At 40.5% G+C, this 19251-nt stretch overlaps 1 protein-coding gene across 3 annotated transcripts in view; it reads right to left on the bottom strand.

The window, feature by feature from the left end:
• caln1 (calneuron 1) overlaps positions 1-19251 on the bottom strand; it is a 63742-nt gene that overhangs the window by 33384 nt on the left and 11107 nt on the right. For all 3 annotated transcript variants that reach the window (XM_024277698.2, XM_024277697.1, XM_024277696.2), the window contains exons 2-3: positions 11549-11670; positions 2399-2542 (exon numbers count right to left, since the gene is read on the bottom strand). In XM_024277698.2, the coding sequence (XP_024133466.1) occupies positions 2399-2542; positions 11549-11663 (259 nt within the window). In that variant the 5' untranslated portion in view covers positions 11664-11670. The remainder of the gene's footprint in view (positions 1-2398; positions 2543-11548; positions 11671-19251) is intronic.

Genomic DNA, 19251 nt, shown 5'->3' with positions numbered 1-19251 from the left:
GTCGCCTGGAAGCGGGACGAACGTCTGCAGGAGATCGGATTCCTGCGTTCCTGCTTTGATGCTTTGCGTCTTTGATGATAAAACTTAGGTTGTTTCAAAGTTGAGCAAACGGGAACATTTATTCAGGTGTTGTCCCTCCGGATCAGGAGGTAACAGCAGGAGCTAAGCTACGTTCATACAAGGGTCAGAAACACCACGACAGCGTTCAAAACTCTTACTATCATGCACGTTTTTCAGTCTGTTTTCAAGCTCTACATACAAAATATGCAGCAGTTAAATCAGTTTAACGTTGACCAATCAGGGACTCGGGTTTGGTAGACGTATCTAACTCACAGATATGCCAACCATTTGCACCGGTCTGACATTGCACACCAAACCTTTTCCAACTGTAGCTACGTGCGCTAGTATTTTGTAGAGACAGTCCAGTGTGAACACTGTATGCTAAAAGCATGTTCATGAGACCCATATCGCTCATTCTAGAACCAGCCAAACACATGTCTAGTGTGAACGTTGTATACTAAAACCCAGTGCAATCTCACTCCCAGCTCGCCATATATGGACGTATGGTTCGGGCCCCCCCTGAGTCACTTTTTGACGTTTTGGGTGTCCCCAACTTGTACATTTTTAACGGACCTGTTTTCCCAATAATTCAGGGGTCCCCAACTTCTGGGCCTCGATCTGGTACCGGTTCAAAGACGGCTTAATCCCGGGCCACAGACAGAAAAATACATACACATATCAGGGGACCCCAAACCTTGGGCGCAAACCGGACCGGTACAGAAGGAGTACTACGGGACGGTCCAGTTAATTCTGGCGAGCGTTTCCACTCAGTTAAGTCTCCTTTCCACAGAGCGGTTTGTTTTCATGGTGTATGCGTGGTGTAGACCGCTACTGGGTCGCTGCGTTATTGTAGTGCGGCAACTAGAAAAGCAACAACAGTGGAGGTTATCCAGTAGCTCGTCCTTTTCTGGCTTTACTTTTTGTACATCGTTTAGAACAGAAATTTACAGTAATGTTCGAAAAAAAAGTGCGGACGGCTAAGAAGAATGTCGCCTCAAAGAGGGAAACAGAATCACTAGCTTAGCGCTACGCTGGCACCTTTTAATGTCATCCTTACTTTCTACCAATCAACGGGTGGCTACAGCAACGTCCCGTTCCATTCTTCTATGGACCTACAACAGATGGGGGCCCTCGAGAGGTACAGGTCAGAACTGTTTAATGGGTCCATTTTAAAATGGAAATGATCAAAATACCAGAGCGAACCGGACTGTACCGTACAAAGGTGTTCAGTGGAAACAAGGCTTAACCCTAACGAGGTACTAGTACCCTAACCTGATACCCTAAGGCTAACCTGGTACTGGTACCCTAACCTGATACCCTAAGGCTAACCTGGTACTGGTACCCTAACCCGATACCCTAAGGCTAACCAGGTACTGGTACCCTAACCCGATACCCTAAGGCTAACCTGGTACTAGTACCCTAACCCGAAACCCTAAGGCTAACCTGGTACTGGTTCCGAGGATGTGCTACTGGACGGTACCCATTAAATCATGGGTTGGGGACCCATGGGAATAGCCAGAACGTCAAAAAACGTCGAGTTGGCCACACCCAAAATGTCAAAAAGTGACACAGAGGGAGCCGGAACCATACACGAACTGTACGTACCATATATGATGAGTTAGGAGAGAGAATTTGTAGTGAAACCTCGTTCTTGAATATGCGACACATGTCCAGTGTGAACATAGTATTATGCTTGAACTATACCAAACGTCTGGCACATTCAAGACCGTGCTATATGTTGTGTCGTAAACGCGCTTTAGGCATACGGTGTTCACACCAGACAAGCAGTGAGCGGCAGGGAGAAGCTTCTTCTTCTTTTGTTTTTTTACTTATTACTAATGCATGTGCGCCACCTACAGCTGGAAGAAGTTTGGTGCTAAAGTTCAAAGATGTGCAAATCTGCTGTTTCTTGATCCAGGCTTTTTTCTTTCACAGCTCTGTTCCGATATACGAAAGATTTGGTGCCATAGAATTTCGTCTGGACACAAACAGAAATTACTCATTTCTCCTTTGTGATTACTTTGTAATCAGTTGGCACTTTGTGTTTTTAAAAGCAAACCACGCATAGGTCACTACCAGATACAAGTCCCTGATTGGTCAAAGTCCAGATGTTTGGCGTTCAAGCTGTCAAAAATTCATCTGGTTGAACTTTCAGCGTACTTTCATTTGTACATAGAGCCCAAGAACGGACTTAAAAACTTGTGTAGTGACCTGTTAATGCCAGGGTCGCGGATCTAAAGGAGTTTACATAGACTTTTCATTGAAAGGGACCGTTTGAACACAAGTGACTACAGCCGGTGAGAACGTAGCATCAGGGAGGGGCGGCGCAGTGACTCACCGTCCATGTCCAGTCTCTGCATGATGATGGCGAGCTCCACCTCACTGGGCATGTACCCCAGAGACCGCATGGCCATTCCCAGTTCCTGTTTGGAGATGAAGCCGTTCCCGTCGCGGTCCAGCACCTTAAAGGCCTCGCGGATCTCTGCCAAGACAAGCAGGAAAATCTATTAAGCAATTCTGATCACCCCCCACACACAACATACACGCATAAGTCTGACCTCCTTTTGAGCACCGCGTCATACAATTGGCTTTGCACCGCTGCCTCAAGGTAACAAGATCAATCCCAGATTCATTTTCTGCACCTGCGGTCACGGCTGCTGTCTCCTCTGTTGCTGTTCATGAGCTGCTTCTGCTGCTCTGTTCTTACAGAAACTTTAGAATGTTCAAGAACAAACAGACCTGTAGGATCTGCTGATATTGGTCCTTAAATCAGAACTCACAAGCTTCAAAAATGACACATAATCTGGATTTCGTGGATTTCAAATTTAGACCTTTTATTCCATCTATCATCCTCTGGATGATTCTCAAAACCCATCAGGATATTTCATGAAATCTTTATATAATAGATCAAAGATTCCTAGATTTTTGTTCACGGTAGTCTCACTACATTCTTAGTGTTTGTGTATATTCTGATTCTTTTATCTTTGGTTCATTTGCTCCAGCAGTTTTTTCCTGCAGAGTCTTCATTTCTGACCTTTACTGGCTCCACTTGAGAGCCTGAAATCAGACCACGTCACTTTTCCAAGTAATTTACTTAGGAAAGAATAGGGGTGGCAAGAAAACTGGAACCAAGATGATAAAGAAGTTGTTGTTGTTACAGGAAAACTTTGTGGTAATTCACAAAAACATGATGACAGAGAAAAGCAAAAAGATTAACAACACAAGTCAAACAAGAAGCTGCTTTGTTATACTTAACTCAAATAAATGTGGAAATCCGACATTAGTCACCACAACAGACTATGATCGATACTTGTCTTGGACTTGTGAGGATAGAAGTCAAACATGACAGGGACTTTTAAATGAGACATGTTTTTTCCTCTGAATACTTGAGATTTGGCCAAAGATTGAAGTTTTGACTCCACCCCTCTAAATCTCATCCATTTGAAACCAAAGTTCTAACCAGAGTTTTGACTCCACACTGAAGACTTGTCTTGACCTTTGAGCAGAGACCTGGGACCGGACCTCAAAATGTTCTTCTGTGACTTAAGACCTGAAATACTGTGACCCGAAACCTGAAATGTAAACTTTTTACCATAGAAAAAAAGCTTTGGACGTTGTTCAGTGACAAGATTCAAATGTTTGTCTTGTAACCTGGTACTCGATGAATGACCTGGTGAGCGGAGAAATAATGCTGAGACGTGTTTTAAAAAGATATTTGAGCTGCACTTATGTCCAAAACCCCCAGAAACAAAGTGTTTCATCAGAGTCAAAAGCTTGACTTTGACTTGTGACCAAAAAACAAAGACATGATTTTGACTTGTGACCAGAGTCTGAAGACTTGACATTGGCTTGTAGCTAGAGAAAAAACATGATTTTGACTTGTAACCAAAGACCAAACTCTTGACTTGAATTATGACCAGAGTTCAAGAACTTGACTTTGACTCATGATCAGAGACCAAAGACTTGATTGTGACAAGAGACTTGACTCTGACTTGTAATCAGAGTTCAGGCTTGATTTTGACTCATGACTAGAGACAGAGGCGTCTATTTTGACTTGTGACCAGAGACCAAGGATTTGATTCTGAATCATGATCACAGACCAAAATCTTGACTTTGACTCATGACTAGAGACCAAATAGTTTAATTAGACATTATCAGAGACAAAAGACTGGACTCTGACTTGTAATCAAAGTTCAGACTTGACTTTGAATCAAGAATAGAGATTGAGGACTTGACATTGACTCATGACCATAGACCAGAGACAAAGGACTCGACTCTGACTCATGATAAGAGACCAAAAACCTGACTTTAACTAAAGACTAGAGACCAAGGACTTGAGACTTGTGACCAGAGACTGGACTCTGACTCGTAATCAAAGTTCAGACTTGACTTTGACTCAAGAATAGAGACCAAATATCTTACTTTGACGTGTGACCAGAGTCCAAAGATTTGATTTTGAGTCACAATCAGAGTCCAGACTTGACGTTGACTCATGACTGGAGACCAAGGCCTTGACTTTGACTTGTAATCAAAGACCAAAGTCTTGACATTGACTCGTGACATTCACTTGTGACCTTGAAACACCACAGAAACAAACCTGGATCAATGCTTGTAGGAATATTATTTACTCGCTTCGTATTTCTCTCAACGTGACCTTTCTTCTACATTTTTCCAAACCCTCCAGAGTTGACTGATTGGAGAATCCAAAACAAAAGTGAGCTGCGGTAAGAAAGGCCTGCTGTGAGGAAACCTTCTTAACGGAGAACACTGATAAACATCACAGCGTTAAAAATGACTCGTCGACGTGTCACTGCCAACGTAAGAGTAGAAAAGCTCTAAGAGGATCATTTAGACAGAACTCCAGCCTGTTTCCATCAGTCGTAGAGCCTTTTGCATAAATACATCTGAAACTCTGGAACTTTGTGTTTCATGTGAAGGGCCTGCTGAGCTCTGTGACTCTTGGACTGTGAACTCACACCTCGCTAGTAGACAGCTCAGTCAGCATGTCACCATTTGATCAAGTCATCAGTGGGGGGAGTCAGCAGGCTTCACGGCGCTTAATGAATGCATGTTTCTAAAGTGTGGCTGCAGAGCAGAGAGGGTGTATGCTAATGAAAGGAGGAGCGACTGACAGGCATCTGGTGATTTAAAAAGACCTCAGAAGAAACCCAAAAGCACCACAGAGAATAAGATGTTCTTCCTCCTCCCTGTGAAAATGATTCATTATTGAGGGGAAAAAACTATCGTATAAAACCTCGCAGACTTTCAGCAAAACACTGACCTTAATTTGAGTCGTAACCACAACCAGTCTGCTAATCTGAATTCAAAAGCAGACTTTAGGAGAGCGGCTCGTCAATCATCTGCTGTGGAGCAGTCTGCGAGCCAATGAGCCGAACAGCAAAGCATAAATGGAGCATAAATCATGAACTGTGTCAGCAAGTTGCAGAGAGACTTTTGGCTGCTTAAAGTACCTTCTGTAAATAATTAGAATCCACAAGCTCTCATCCAACCAAACCAGAAAATGCTCCATCAAGACTTGAACCGACTAGAACGCAATATTTGAGTCTATCTGACAGGAGCAATAAACATTAGAAAAGCCTTAGTCACTACTATACGATACGGAGGGTCTGCGGGCGCCAGGTCGTACTGAACACCTCTCGTAGGTATGATGCTAGCGGGTCGTACAGACTTTCATTCTCATCAACCTCTCCAAATCCTGCCAACTACACAAAGAATCTGTTCATGTGAAAGTGCATCCAGACAACCCAAAAACCCGCAGCACCTGTACGGGTCAACCCCCTGACTAAGGCTGAAGTCAGGTTTATATAGCATCAATCATATCTGGTCTAGTTCATTAGGGCTGCCATGATTAGTCGACTAATCGACTATAAAATAGTGGACGACTAATTTAATAGTCGATTAGTCGTTACTTTATATTATATTTAGTCAGAGTGTAGTAAAGTTGAAAGTAATAATGGCATTATGCTAGCTTTCTGGACTATTTTGGCATTTATTAAGGTTTTTTATTAGTCAACTTTTAAAATGATCGATTGTGGTAGATCTGTTGTTCATACTAATGTAAGATGGTTTTACTGGTTACTAAAACTAGATAGATAGATACTTTATTAATCCCAAGAGAAATTGGTTGTAGTAGGCAACACATACAAGACCTATTGCCCAATAGTGGGCAGCAGCCACGCAAATCAAAAGGGTTCACACAAACGGGCTTCCAGATGTCGAGCCGGTCATCATCGCAGAACGCTTTTTGGGACAGTCAGGAGGGTAAAGAAACAGAGTCACCAAGGCGTTGAAATCTAGGGAAAGAGTCATGGAGAGGGGAGGAATGCAAGTTTCAGTGACAACAGGGCTGTTTATTGCACTTTCAGCGGATTGTTTTGGTTCAGTCCAGGGAAGTGTGTGCGTGGCTCGGGAGTTCCTGATTAGAGATGCTTGTTTAGACGCAGGCAGACACAGAATCTGTCTGCCTGCTGAATGTCCAGGTGCTGCTATTCATTGATCAGGTCCATTTTCAGGGTTTCCTCCAAGCTGAGCTGTAGTTCGCTACAAGATGGTTTCCAACTTCCTCTGTCAGTGCCCAGGAGGCCGCTGATCGATGTCAACTTTTCGAGAAAAATCTTCCGGACGCTGTAAAATTTTGACTTTGTCTTAAAGCTTTTGCAGCTTATGCAGCTCCTGCTTACAAATGCAGCTGTGGGGTCAACAGCTGAATTTACTGAAAAACGTGCAGTTAGTTCACCACGTCGTGTCATTTGGGATATGTGACTGTAGTCCTATTGAACCTGTTGGGAGGCCCTCAAAAGTCAAATCACTGTAATTCATCAGATGATTGTGAATCAGGTCTGAAAATCTCATTTACTTAGTCTGTTTTCTGAACAACTCAAACAACTTTTTGACGTTCTGACGTCATTTCTAGACTTTCTGATTCTTTCATAACCTTCGTTGGTCTGTTTTTGGTGTAGAGGATCATCTCAGCTTTAGAATAGAATAAAACTTTCCTATGTTTGTGCTCCCCAAAGAAAAACAAGGTGTTCCTTAAAAACACACAATGCTACTGGGGATCCCACATCACAATTATGCTGCTCCCGTTTCCTGCATTTTGCTTTTCCATGCACAGACGGAACAGAACAAGAATCCTTTAACAGACAGAGGATTGATTCTGTGTTCAGTTGAAGCATCAGTATTTCTGCTAATAATTGGCTGTTTGTGGTCCATGTAAAGTGTTCCACATTGTTTCTGCTTTTCTGTTTTCCTTCCTCTGCAGAATTCTCCGTTTGATTAATACTAAGCCCCACACGGAGGACTTTCCCGCCTCTGGCTGTTTCTCCAACATTTGGTCCTCTGTGTAAAACACTGACTCTTCTATATTGGCACAATGTCGCTGGGATGCTTCATGAATCCATAAACTTTGAATTCCGGTGCGTAAATGTGCTGGCCTGAGGTCAGGGGCGGAGCTTATATTGGATCTGCATGAAACATGAAGACTCAAAAATGAATTTAACATGCGGTTCTGTCTGGAGGACTGAGACGCAGCAGTTCAAATGTATGAAGGATACTGGCTGAGATCTGACTGAAATGAGTTCAAGAACACGACTGCACAAACCTGAGGATAAAGATCTGAGTTATCACCATATGAGGATAGATTCAGGGGTTAAAAGATCAAAAATAGTTTGTTTTTTGTGCAACTTCAGCTTATTTAGGCCAAAACAGAAAAACACACAAAAAACAGACAAAACAAAAAACAAGAGAGCCTTTTAAACTGAACGCCTCTTTAAAGTGTGATGATAATTCATAGTTAGATTATTTCCTGGTTTACTTCTGCAGAATCATTGGAACTGCTAACAGAGTCACCAAAGCTCCTGTCCTGTCCCTGGAGGAAGTCCGCCGGCGCCGCAACTCGCAGACAAACCGTCACGTCATGGTGTAGCACTCTAACCAATCAGAGAGCTTCTTTCCTTCTTAAGGTCATGAAGGGTCAAGAAAAAGACAAATGAGGCCACGAAAAATCACTTTAAATGTTTTTAGATGGTTTTTGAGGAAATGTTCACAAGTGCTGGAAAAAACATGCAGCTGGACTTGTGACTTGGTTGGAGTCACACAGATTCACAAGTGAAGACTTGACAGTTCTGATCCTCATGCATACTTCATCCATCACCATGAGAGAACGAGGAGAAAACGTCTTGATTGAAGCTGAACGCTGCAGAAATATCAGGTTCTGTGATCATCTATGAATATTGATTTGATTATCAATGGCTGGTTGATTGATACAATAGTTTATTTCCAACACTTTTTAGAAAAAGAAGGAAAATACAACAATGATAGAAATACATAGAAAAAAAATCAAAGATTTTTAACTGTAGCTTAAATATTAATGGGAATACTGAGGCCACTTAGTTAAATTCAGAACTTTAAGTAAATCCTCGTAAATGTTGGAGTTCTACATATAACCTCTAAAAGTTGACTAACGTGTTAAAACTGAAAACTTTTTTAAGGGGCGTGTTTTTTGATTGGCAGGTGGATGGATAAAACTAAACTCTTTTGTCCCGCCCATTCTGCCAGCTTTGGAACATTGTTCAGGTGGGCAGAGTTAAATCTAGTCAATTGACAGTAAGTAGGAGCTGGACTCACGTTCCAAACAGGAAGTACCAGCTGGTTCTTGGAACCATCTTAATGATAATCTCTTTTCTTTTCATGACATTTTTTCTTTAGTTCAAGTTTTTGAAGTTATAAACTGACCAATCAGATACCTCAATAAAAGAACGTCCAACATTCAAAACATTTTTGTGTAACCTGCTTTAAAGTAGTGGGGGCGTGGCCTTCAAACAAGCTACCTCCTGATTGGTGAGTGGTTGCCATAGAAACTCAGACTCTCAGGGACCAATCACTGCTTACTGACATGGTCTGGGTCAGTATCCTAAAGTGACAAAAATGGAATTTATTCGATTGGAGCCAAATAAAAAATCATTTTTCATGTATGACATCACACTCGCTCACTCCAGTTGTCATTTACAGTCAGTGGATCATATTATTAAAGTGACAGTGTCAGAAAGTGTTGAAGTGGAGATGAAAAGTTTAACTACAATAAGATAAATTAATGTTTAGTGATTTGTTTTTTGAGTCTTTTTGCTAAAATATTGAAAGCAACAGAAAGACACTCAGTTTTTTTGTTGTATTTAACAAAAAAAAATGTATTCATAAATTTTAAATGTCTTTTTTATTTGAGATCACAGCAAGAAACATCCTGCTTTAATCAAACACATAAAAAGGAAAACAGACTCCAGTCGACACAAAGAAAGTTCCCCTTGACTCCAACCATCCCGGCCGTCTCTGTGTAAAGAGTCTGCTAAATCCCTTCACAGTAATTACATTGTTGATAGGCCACAGTTAGCCTGTCATTGTGTTTTTAATAGAACTCATGAGAATCCTTCAAGTAGAAACCATCGGCGGAGCAGGAATGAGAAAATCACTCATTGCAAATTCCTTCATGCATATTAAAGCTTGACCCTGACAGAGCGCCGGGTTATTAGCGCGCGCCATGCCGCCAATTTCACAGGCAGCGGCTTCACGCCGCATCACCGGGTTCAAACTCCGGACTCTGGGTGAGTCTGGTGACACCAGCAGACGGGTATTGAACCGGTTTATGTGGAACCGGAGCTGGAGAGTACCCTAAAACAGATCATGAAAGGGGGGGTTATAAACACACCCTCATTGGGATGGGGGGTGGGGAGGGTATTAACCCTTTAACACCTGAGGCGTCCATCTTTACCAACCAAAACACGATCAACGTCATTCCAGCAGAATCTACAGGAATTACGTTGATCATGTTAGCAACTCATAAATTACAGTTAGGGCTGCCACGTTTAATCCACTATCCACGGCTAATCCACTATTAAAATAGTCGACAACTAACTTAAAAGATGATTAGTCGTTACTTTATATTAGGCATCTGGAGTCAGAGTGTAGTAAAGTTCAAAGTTATAACGGCATTCTGGTAGCTTTTTTGACTATTTTGGCATTCATTAAGGTTCTCTAGGCTAATTTGGAGTTAAGCTAATATTTCAACAACATGCTAGCTATTTTGGCTAATTTAGATGTTTCTAAGGCATTTTTTGATCCGTTTTTGAGTTTAGCTAAAATTTCAGCTGCAATGTTAGCTGTTTTGGCTAATTTAGAATTTTTTTTACATTTTTGGGGGGAATTTTGAAATGTAGCTATTTTCTAGGCTTCTTGCTAGCTGTTTTTAGCTAACCTTAGTTATTTTTTCCAGTTTGTAGGCTAATTTGGCATTTAGCTCATATTTTAGCTGGCTATTAGCCAGAGCATTTTCAACTATTAGCTTCAGCGATTTAAGCTATCAACTTCAGCATCTTCAGTGTCCAAATTCAGCTTCCAGCATTCACACTAGCATTATTACAGGTAATGATATAGATCTAGTTTTTAGTTAGTTTAAAGCTAATGATGGTTAAGATGTGTGCTTTACATCCAGTTTGCCCATGACCTGATTAGTTAACTAATCCGAAAAAAATTATCTGTGATTAGTCGATTATTAAAATAATCATTTGTGGCAGCACTTATTACAGTAAATGAATGGAAATGATGCTGTTAGATTTACAGGAACTCCACATTCCTCTGTATAAACTTCTCTAATGTGAAAATGACTTTTTTCACAATTTAATAAAAGAATATGAGGATAATCTGCAGCTTTAGCTCAGTTTATACAGCAGGAAATGGAAAAATACTCCTTTTTCTGCAGTAATTTGAACAGTTATACTAGTTTTGATAAGAAATACACTGAAAGGTGTCTAAGAAGAAACCTCCTCTTCACTGGTCCCTCGAGGCCCGAAGCTCAACACCTGCTCCGTCAGGGAGGGGTGTGTCTTCACATTTTCCCCTGCTCTACTTATGGCTCTTACCTGGATCAGGTATTAGAGCATCCCAGAGGAGGAGATGCTGTCAGGATTATAATTTCATATGCATAATATAGGAGGAGAATACCTGAGCATCATTCCTTCACTGATACCCTAAAAACCAGGATATGGATAAGTAGAGTAACAGGTTGGACTTGTTCTCCTCTGTGATCATTTGAAATCATTTGATGGTGAATTCTCTGTTTGTTTCCTCTCCATTTTGCCGCCAGCTGCCCTTTTTTTTGACCCCATGATGTTTGCTTAAAGCGTAACGAAGCATGACGCTCCAATCTGTTGATCATAAATTTATCTGCTGCTCTGTTCGCACCACCAAACGCAATTTTTCTTCTCCATCTGCACTGCAGTGCTGCCCTTCCTCCACTTTTAACAATGGCCGATGTAAAGCAGAAAAAACAGAGTAAAGCTGCTGTTGGCTGCAGCTCAGAAAGTCTGGCCCCTAGAAGAGAAAAGGATCTGAAATCTATAAAAATGGATTTTAGACCATCTTGAAGGAATTGCGAGCACTGGGTTTTTAAAATGTCAAATGACTTGAAAGGTCTTACCATCCAGCTCCTCCACAGAGATGCTGGCGAGCACTTCGCTGTCGCTGTCAGACAGCGAGCGGCTCAGGTAGTTCCCCTTGTAGAGCAGGCCTGCCGTCACATGGTGGAACGGCATCTTCTCTCTGACAGAAGAGAAGACACATTCACTGTAGGAGGCTGTGAAAGAGGAGAACGGGAGCTACCCATGAGGCTTTGCATGCGAAGTTCAGTCCCATCAGCATCTCTGGACATCATTTTCTGTTATTTTAACATCAAACACATGAAGATAAAACGCTTCGCTAAACGGGTCGCCGAGGACGGAACCTGCCTGACTTGTGGTTGAATGAAAGCGTGCACACATGAACCGTCTGTGCAAATGAGTCCAAACTGGTAATTAATTATTCAAATTTGGAGCTCAAGGGCACATAAGAAAAAGAGGAGATCTGAGCGATACGTCCTCCTTTCATCTGGATGGGCACTTTGATTCGACTCAGGCTCCGAAACACAAAACATGCACCAAAGATAGGAAATTTACAGCAAAAAAAATAAAACTATTGTTTGTGTCGCTCATCATTGACTATACAGTTTGTCAATTAGGGGATTTTCTACTTGAAAAAGTGAAATGTACTAAAGTAAATATGAAGAGATAAAAGAAGTTAGGATTGGCCAGCAACATTGTAAAACCCCCTCCATTGAAAAATATTTTTTTTGGTGCCAATAATATGTTATCATAGCATTTTATGAAGATGGAGGACATATATGTATAAAACAAATTAAGTCCAAATTTGCATTTCTGAGTATTTCTTTACTGTGTGAATGTTTAGTAAGAATTTTTGGCAGGTAAAAACTCAATCACACTTTCAGCAATTTTAGCAATCATGGTATCAAATCGTTGTTCAGGACATTGTTTGTATTCACATACTTTAAAGTTTTTGAAGTTTTTATCCCATAGGAAATGAATGAGAAAGTTTTAACATTTTAGTTAGATTAGGCAACAGGCTAACCTAATTAGTGTATCTAATTAGGTTTATTTAGAGCTTAGCATCAATTTTAGCCACATGCTAATGTTTTTGTCTAACTTTACTGAGGAATTTAAGGCTACGTTGGAGATTAGCTCATATTTAGGCAATAAACTAAATATTTTTGCAACATTTGCACATATTTGGGGGGTTTAAGCAATTTTACTACAATTTTTTCAGCAATTTAAGTCAACTTCAACCCTCTTTCATAGTTCCTTAACAAAACTTCCAGTTTAATATTTTGAAAATAGCTTTTGCATTTTCAGCAAATAGTCAGAAATGAAAGTCAATTGTGTCACGATTTTCAGCAAAAAGCTTCAGCATCTTCAGCAACTACTTTCAGAAAAAGCATCACACTGGCAATATCGCAGATATAATGCAACTTTTCTTGTTCAAGTTATTGTGAATCAGGAGCAGATGAAAAAATGCTGTCTGAAAAAGAGCTTATTTGTGATGTAGAAAATGTCTTGGGCAAATACTTCCCCTCCCCCGTGCTGCAATGGGGGAGGGGAAATGTTGTTGTGCCGCGCCCATAGTTTAACCCAAAACTCAGAGCTAAATTTCTAAAGAACTTGTGCTACTCTAGGAGAAACTATGCCCTAGAAAACGACAGGTATTTTGATTTTGGCTAAACATGGGGTAATTCTAATTAGAAGACCACTGGAAACGCTTAGAAAATAGATTAAAAATGAGTGGAATGGGACTTTAATACAACAGGCTGAATGTCCGGTCTCTTTCAGAAAACAAACAAACAAAAAAAAAAAAAGTATCTATGTAACGGAAAATGTTTTTCTCAAAAGTCCTTAAAGTATGTAACAAAAATCTGCAGTGGCTGTGTTAGCATGCTGTCTGCTGAAAATGAACATAAAAAAACCTTCATTCTGCTCAGAGCTAATGCTCCGCTTAAGAAGTAACGTTAGCTGCCAGAATTTTATGCAAATCAAATTTAGAGGATAATCAGAACTGAATTGGAGCTGATTACAGAGTTCCCTCATTTATTGCTGGAGTTACGTTCTAAAAATAACCTGAGGTGAAATCTATGAAGAATTCATTTTGATTTTCTTCACTTATTCTGTTTTAAGGCTGTAGGACCCACACACACATTTTATACACTTTTCTCAGACAGACATGAACATTTTCACACTTTTCTCTCTTGTTGAAACTCTCAAAGTTCAAGCGTTTATAGAAAAAGAAGTCCAGGATTATAGAATGAAAACAAAGATCTAATCGAGATCAAAGATATATGTGAAAACTGAACATATTCTGCACACAGCACAGAGGAGACTGATCAACAAGGTCTTTAACAATGTTTCAATTTAAGCAAAAATACACAATTACACCAAAAAAGTAATAAAGGGAAAACCTAAACAAGTCAAAGTTACTCCAAGTCAATTACACTTCTGTCCAACTAGGAAACAACACTGAAAGACAATCAATTTCACAGACACCTCCAATAAAAGAGTGGTTTTTGAAAGTGGTAATCACAGACATTTCCTCTGTCCATTTGTTTTCTGGCTGATGTTTTGGTGACTTTTGAATGCTGACAGTGATGTCAATCACTATCCATGAGCCGCACCATTGTACCATGGGCGTATGCTCATGGTACAAGTAGCCCAAGTACTGCAACTCATCCAGAACGGCACCGAAATCCAAGGTTTGGCAAGAAGGTTTGCTGTGTCTGTCAACGCAGTGTCCAGAGCATGGAGGCGCTTCCAGGAGACAGGCCAGTACATCAGGAGATGTGGAGGAGGCCAAAGGAGGGCAACAACCCTGCATCAGGACCACAACCTCCTCCTTTGTGCAAGGAAAAACAGGAGAAGTTCTTCCAGAACTCTGCAGAATGACCTCCAGGAGGCCGCGGATGCTCCCATGTCTGTTCAGAGTGTTAGAAACAGACTCCATGAGGGTGATATGAGGGCCCGACAGCCACGGGTGGGAGTTGTTTATACGGCCCAACTCTGTGCAAGACGTCCAGCATTTGCTGGACAACATCAAGATTGGCAAATTCACCACCGGGGCCCTGTGCTCTTAACAGATGAAAGAGGGTTCACACTGAGCACATGTGACAGAGTCTGGACACACCATGGAGAACGTTCTGCTGCTGCCTGAAACAACGTCCAACATGGCCACTTAAGCAGTGGGTCGGGTAATGGTTTGGGGTGGCATTTCTTTGGAGGGCCACACACCAGAGGTACCCCGATGTTACGCCCCTTATGGGTAAACCTGGTTCGGGTCAAGGGGTAAAAATACAAAAGGGGACAATAACAAAAACTGGACACCAATGAGAATAAAAGGAGCACTGTCTACTAAGAAAAAGGAAATCCAATGTCCTGAAATGACCAAAAATCAAATAATTAGTGTGCTGGTCCAAACAAAAACACAAGCTTTGGAACCTTGGCCAAAAATGAAATAAGTCATGGAGACTGCTGACCCAGCCATGCCGACCATCAGAGCCAGCAGCTCTCTGCTAAGGGCTGCCTAACCAAAAATCTACCTAAAGAAAACAAATAAACAAAGCTCGCAAATCAAGACGACCAACCCCAAACTAAAATACCAAAACCCAGCAGTGTAAGACTGAAAAAGAACAAAACATACCAGCACAACTAAAAGTAAAACCCAAATGTTACCCAGCCTGCTGCTCTGCTCCCTGCCCACCTTAGTGAGGCCTTCTCTTACTTAAGTACCTGGCAGGTGCTAATTAAGATCACTCGCCCCACCTGTCACGTGGGCAGAATGGCAGGAAATGTTGAAAGGGTGCAGCACAGCAGCAGCAGGACGTAACACCCCACTACCAATGTGATTGTCAAAGCATAAATTATGTAACTCAGGAGACAAGTAGGCTGTTAGCATCACCATGGCCATAAGAGACAGCACACAATGTATTAGACATGCTAGCTGTTAGCACTTTCTACTAGTGCTATCATACACATCACCATTATTAAAATCAGACAAAGTGTTAGCATCAATGCTAAACCCAATTTTAAAACATGTTACATTTTATAAAAGTAGCTTTATACTATCATCTCTTTGGTAATACCATCAGAGAAAGCATCATTTTTTTAACGATGCAGTTTGTTAGCATCAATGCTAAAACCCCTATTGAAACATATGACAGTTTGTAGAAAGCTTTCTGTTAGCTTCTAAATGAATATGCATCACATGTATTCAAATCATGCGAGTTGTTAGCATCAAACCCTTTATAAAGATAGAATGCTGTTAGCATCTCTATGCTAAAACTCAGCAGGTTAAGGACTCTAACACAGCAGGTTTCAGGAAGAGACAGATGTGGTGTTAGCATCTCAATGCTAATGACTCCAGGATAGAGTTGTGTCAGCAGGACGACTTTACGCTCTTGATAAATGCTCCTAATAAAACCGATTTAAATGTTTTGTCAATCACTTCCTGCTCATAATGTTTCCGACTTGCCGCTCATTTTTCTTTGTCACATTTATTGTAAGCGTTAAGATTTATCAATGAGAAAGATGAAAAACGTATTTCTAGCTCTGTTGTTATTCTAAACGAATGTTTAAAAGAGCCTGATGAGCATCTAAAGATTTATAAAAGAAAAAAAAAGCACAAGATAAGAGCTAAATGGTAACAATTTTAAAGTAAAGGTTATTTCAGAACAAATCTTTAAATTCAAAGAGAACCTCCAGCACATCATAAGTGTGGAAGTTAAAGAAAAAAAGGAAGATGGAAGACAAACGACTTAATGGGAGTCGACCTTAAATGTGGCCATTATCTCCGTTTTCTGGAGGTTTTTTGAAGCATAAAAGGAAATTAGGTTGTAATATAGCTGCATCCATCTTTTCAGCCGGTTTTTGAGCTTTTAATGTTTCTGAATTTGTCTGACTGTGTTTGAACGGTTGGAGCCATCAGTCTTTCGTGACCTCATCACGCAACCGCAGACTCCGCATCCCTCTTACTTGTCACTTCAATAAGCATTCATACCCAAACGTGAGCACCTACGCTCATTTACACCCGCGTTTTCCCACTTCCAATGTCAGGAGTTTTCATTTCCTAATTCATCAATTATTCACTCATCTCTGGGCTGTCAGTCTGGAAATTACAATCATCCCTCTTCTTCCTCAGTTTCATTTCAAACGAGGCCGAGCTGTCGGCTGTTTGACGAAGATGTTTACTATCCCAGATCTGTTTTCCAAGAGAAACATTTTTTTAAAGAACAGATGTTATGCAAAACAAAACTTAAGAACTGACGAATTATGCTAATAACTAAAATGTGATGAAGAAAAAAATGAAAGCAAGAAGGAAAAACCATCATGCTAAAAATGACTATAAATCTTACAAAACAGATTAACTCAAAAAATATACAAAAAACAACAATAAAAGTTATAATTACTGATGAATTATGTTACTAAAGTGGTAAAAACGTTCATCGTGATACTTGTATGTGTGTTACCACAAAAAACAATAAAATAACAGACAAAAAAATGAAGGATTTTACTTGCTATTTACTTTTGTCTTAATATTAGAACAAAGGAGACAAAAAATGTTCAAAAACGAAAAAGCTTCCCGTCAGACATTTCAATCTTAATTACCTGTAGTTAAATAAACACAATGTTTATAGCATGATATCAACATGAATACAATTTTTTTTTTCAATTTTTCAAAACTTGAGTTTTCGATTTATAACTCCTACAACACAATTTGTGTGTAACTGTGTGTACTTGCAAATGTGTTCTGTATTCACTTGTACAAACATTACAAGATACAAAAAAAAATCAAAAATCTTATGTACACACGCACAACTTATCTTAATGATCCTTAATAACCTGAATCTATGATTGTAGGGTATAAATATTTGATATTAAGTCCTGAACCGGATGTTGATAATTCATGTAGAGAAAATGGTCGAGTCGGGGTGGATTATATAAGTTCGCTTCCTTCCACTCCCCTTCAAGTGATCTACTTGTGATTTATTATGTGATGTTATTATTTCATTCATTCATTCAACTTTAAATTACAGCAGCTTGAAACTAACTACACACAAATCTTTAAAAAGTACACACAAATCACCTGACACAAACAAAACCACCCTTACGCACAAATTCAATTCCTTTTTAATTATTTAGCCCAATATGACAAAAAATTGCCTCATTGGGCTTCATGCTGGTAATTGTACAGAAACAGAAGGTCAGTCATAAATATAAAAAATAGCAAATTGCTGCACTAAACAGACTAAATAATCTGACGTGAGACTCGTCACGTCTCAAAGTTTCGTGTGTAAGTCATGTGTTTAAATTCTGTTAAAAATGATGGATCATCAAAGTTTTTTTATCAGCTGTTTTGAACTTAGATTGAATTTAGCTCATCTGTAAGCGCCTGTTCCCAGTCACAGAGGGAAGCGAGGACCTCCTCCACATCCAGAGAGCGGAGCAGGACGTAGTGCTGATCCACCCACTACGCTCTCTGAGTGTCGCATTTGTATTCTTTTGTGTTTTGTAATTTCTGTACATGTGAATACACAATTGGAAGTACACACAGTTACACACAGAATGTAGTGTACGAGTTATCAAGAATACAAACACACAAACCGAATGATACTATAATCTCTCCATAGGAGTTTTGTATCATACAGTATAATAAAATAACATTCACTGAAGTTCTTGTTGATAATGTCTAAAAAAGTCATCTTTTCTGTCAACTTTTATTTTGAAAGTGTAGTGGAAGTTCATTTTAACACCTAAAGCTTGTTTCCTGTTTCTCCTGCTGCAACAAATCAGCACAAAAACAGTAAAAAAAATAGACCTCCAACATAACGGGAGAGTTTGCAGACCTCTGATCTGATTAAAATGTCAGATGGATTAAAAAAGAAAACGGTTCACTCGATCATGTGAAACGGGTTCCATGCTCCTCCTCCTGCTCCTCCTCCTCCTCCTGCTCCAGTGTGAACTGGGGGTAATGGTGTCACACCTTCACAGTCGTAAACATCAACAGATCCATTTTATGAGAAATAAATCTGAAGTCAGGCTTCACAAAACTTTGGGTCTTCAGGGGACCATAGGGGGCAATAGGGAGCACCAGGAGGCAACAGGGAGCACCAGGAGGCAATAGGGAGCAACAGGGGGCAATAGGGAGCAACAGGGGGCAGCATCCACTCTTTTGAATGCTGCTTGTAGCTTTAATTAAAACAGAGGAACCATTCCATAAAACCAGTGACTGGAAAGACGAACAGAAGATCTGAGAGGATTTGAGACCCACGTCGATGTTTCAAGGACATCAATTATCTTCCCATCTCAGAAGAACTTGTTGTTCATCTCTGCTGTTCACGATGCAGAGTGAGATAATGGAATGGAACCGTAAAACCGTCAGTCTTCAACCCCTGAAGTCAATGTGGGGGCGGAGCTGTAAAAGCGCTTTGGTGTCGTTATACTAATGAAATTGATCTGGGTCTCAGTTGAAGGTGCTCATCTGCCCTTCAGACACTGAAAATACAATAATGCCATCGATATGGGAGTCATCAGACTCCACCACAGGTCTACCGCTCCTCTCCACCGTCTGGGGAACTTCAGTTTAACACAGAGGAGGAAAAAACTCGTCTGATAAGAAAAGACCTGCCCGGCTTCATGGGACTAGAACTCTGTTTCCAGAGACGCTTTAGGATACAGGTGTCAAACTCCAGGCCTCGAAGGCAAGTGTCCTACAAGTTTTTTTTAACTAACCTGCCATTAGGGTTTGGGTTTA

This window comes from Oryzias melastigma, linkage group LG13, assembly GCF_002922805.2.
Source record: "Oryzias melastigma strain HK-1 linkage group LG13, ASM292280v2, whole genome shotgun sequence".
NCBI classification, from domain to species: domain Eukaryota; kingdom Metazoa; phylum Chordata; class Actinopteri; order Beloniformes; family Adrianichthyidae; genus Oryzias; species Oryzias melastigma.
The sequence above is the reverse complement of the archived record's forward strand: the minus strand, read 5'-3'. Positions and strand labels throughout refer to the sequence as shown.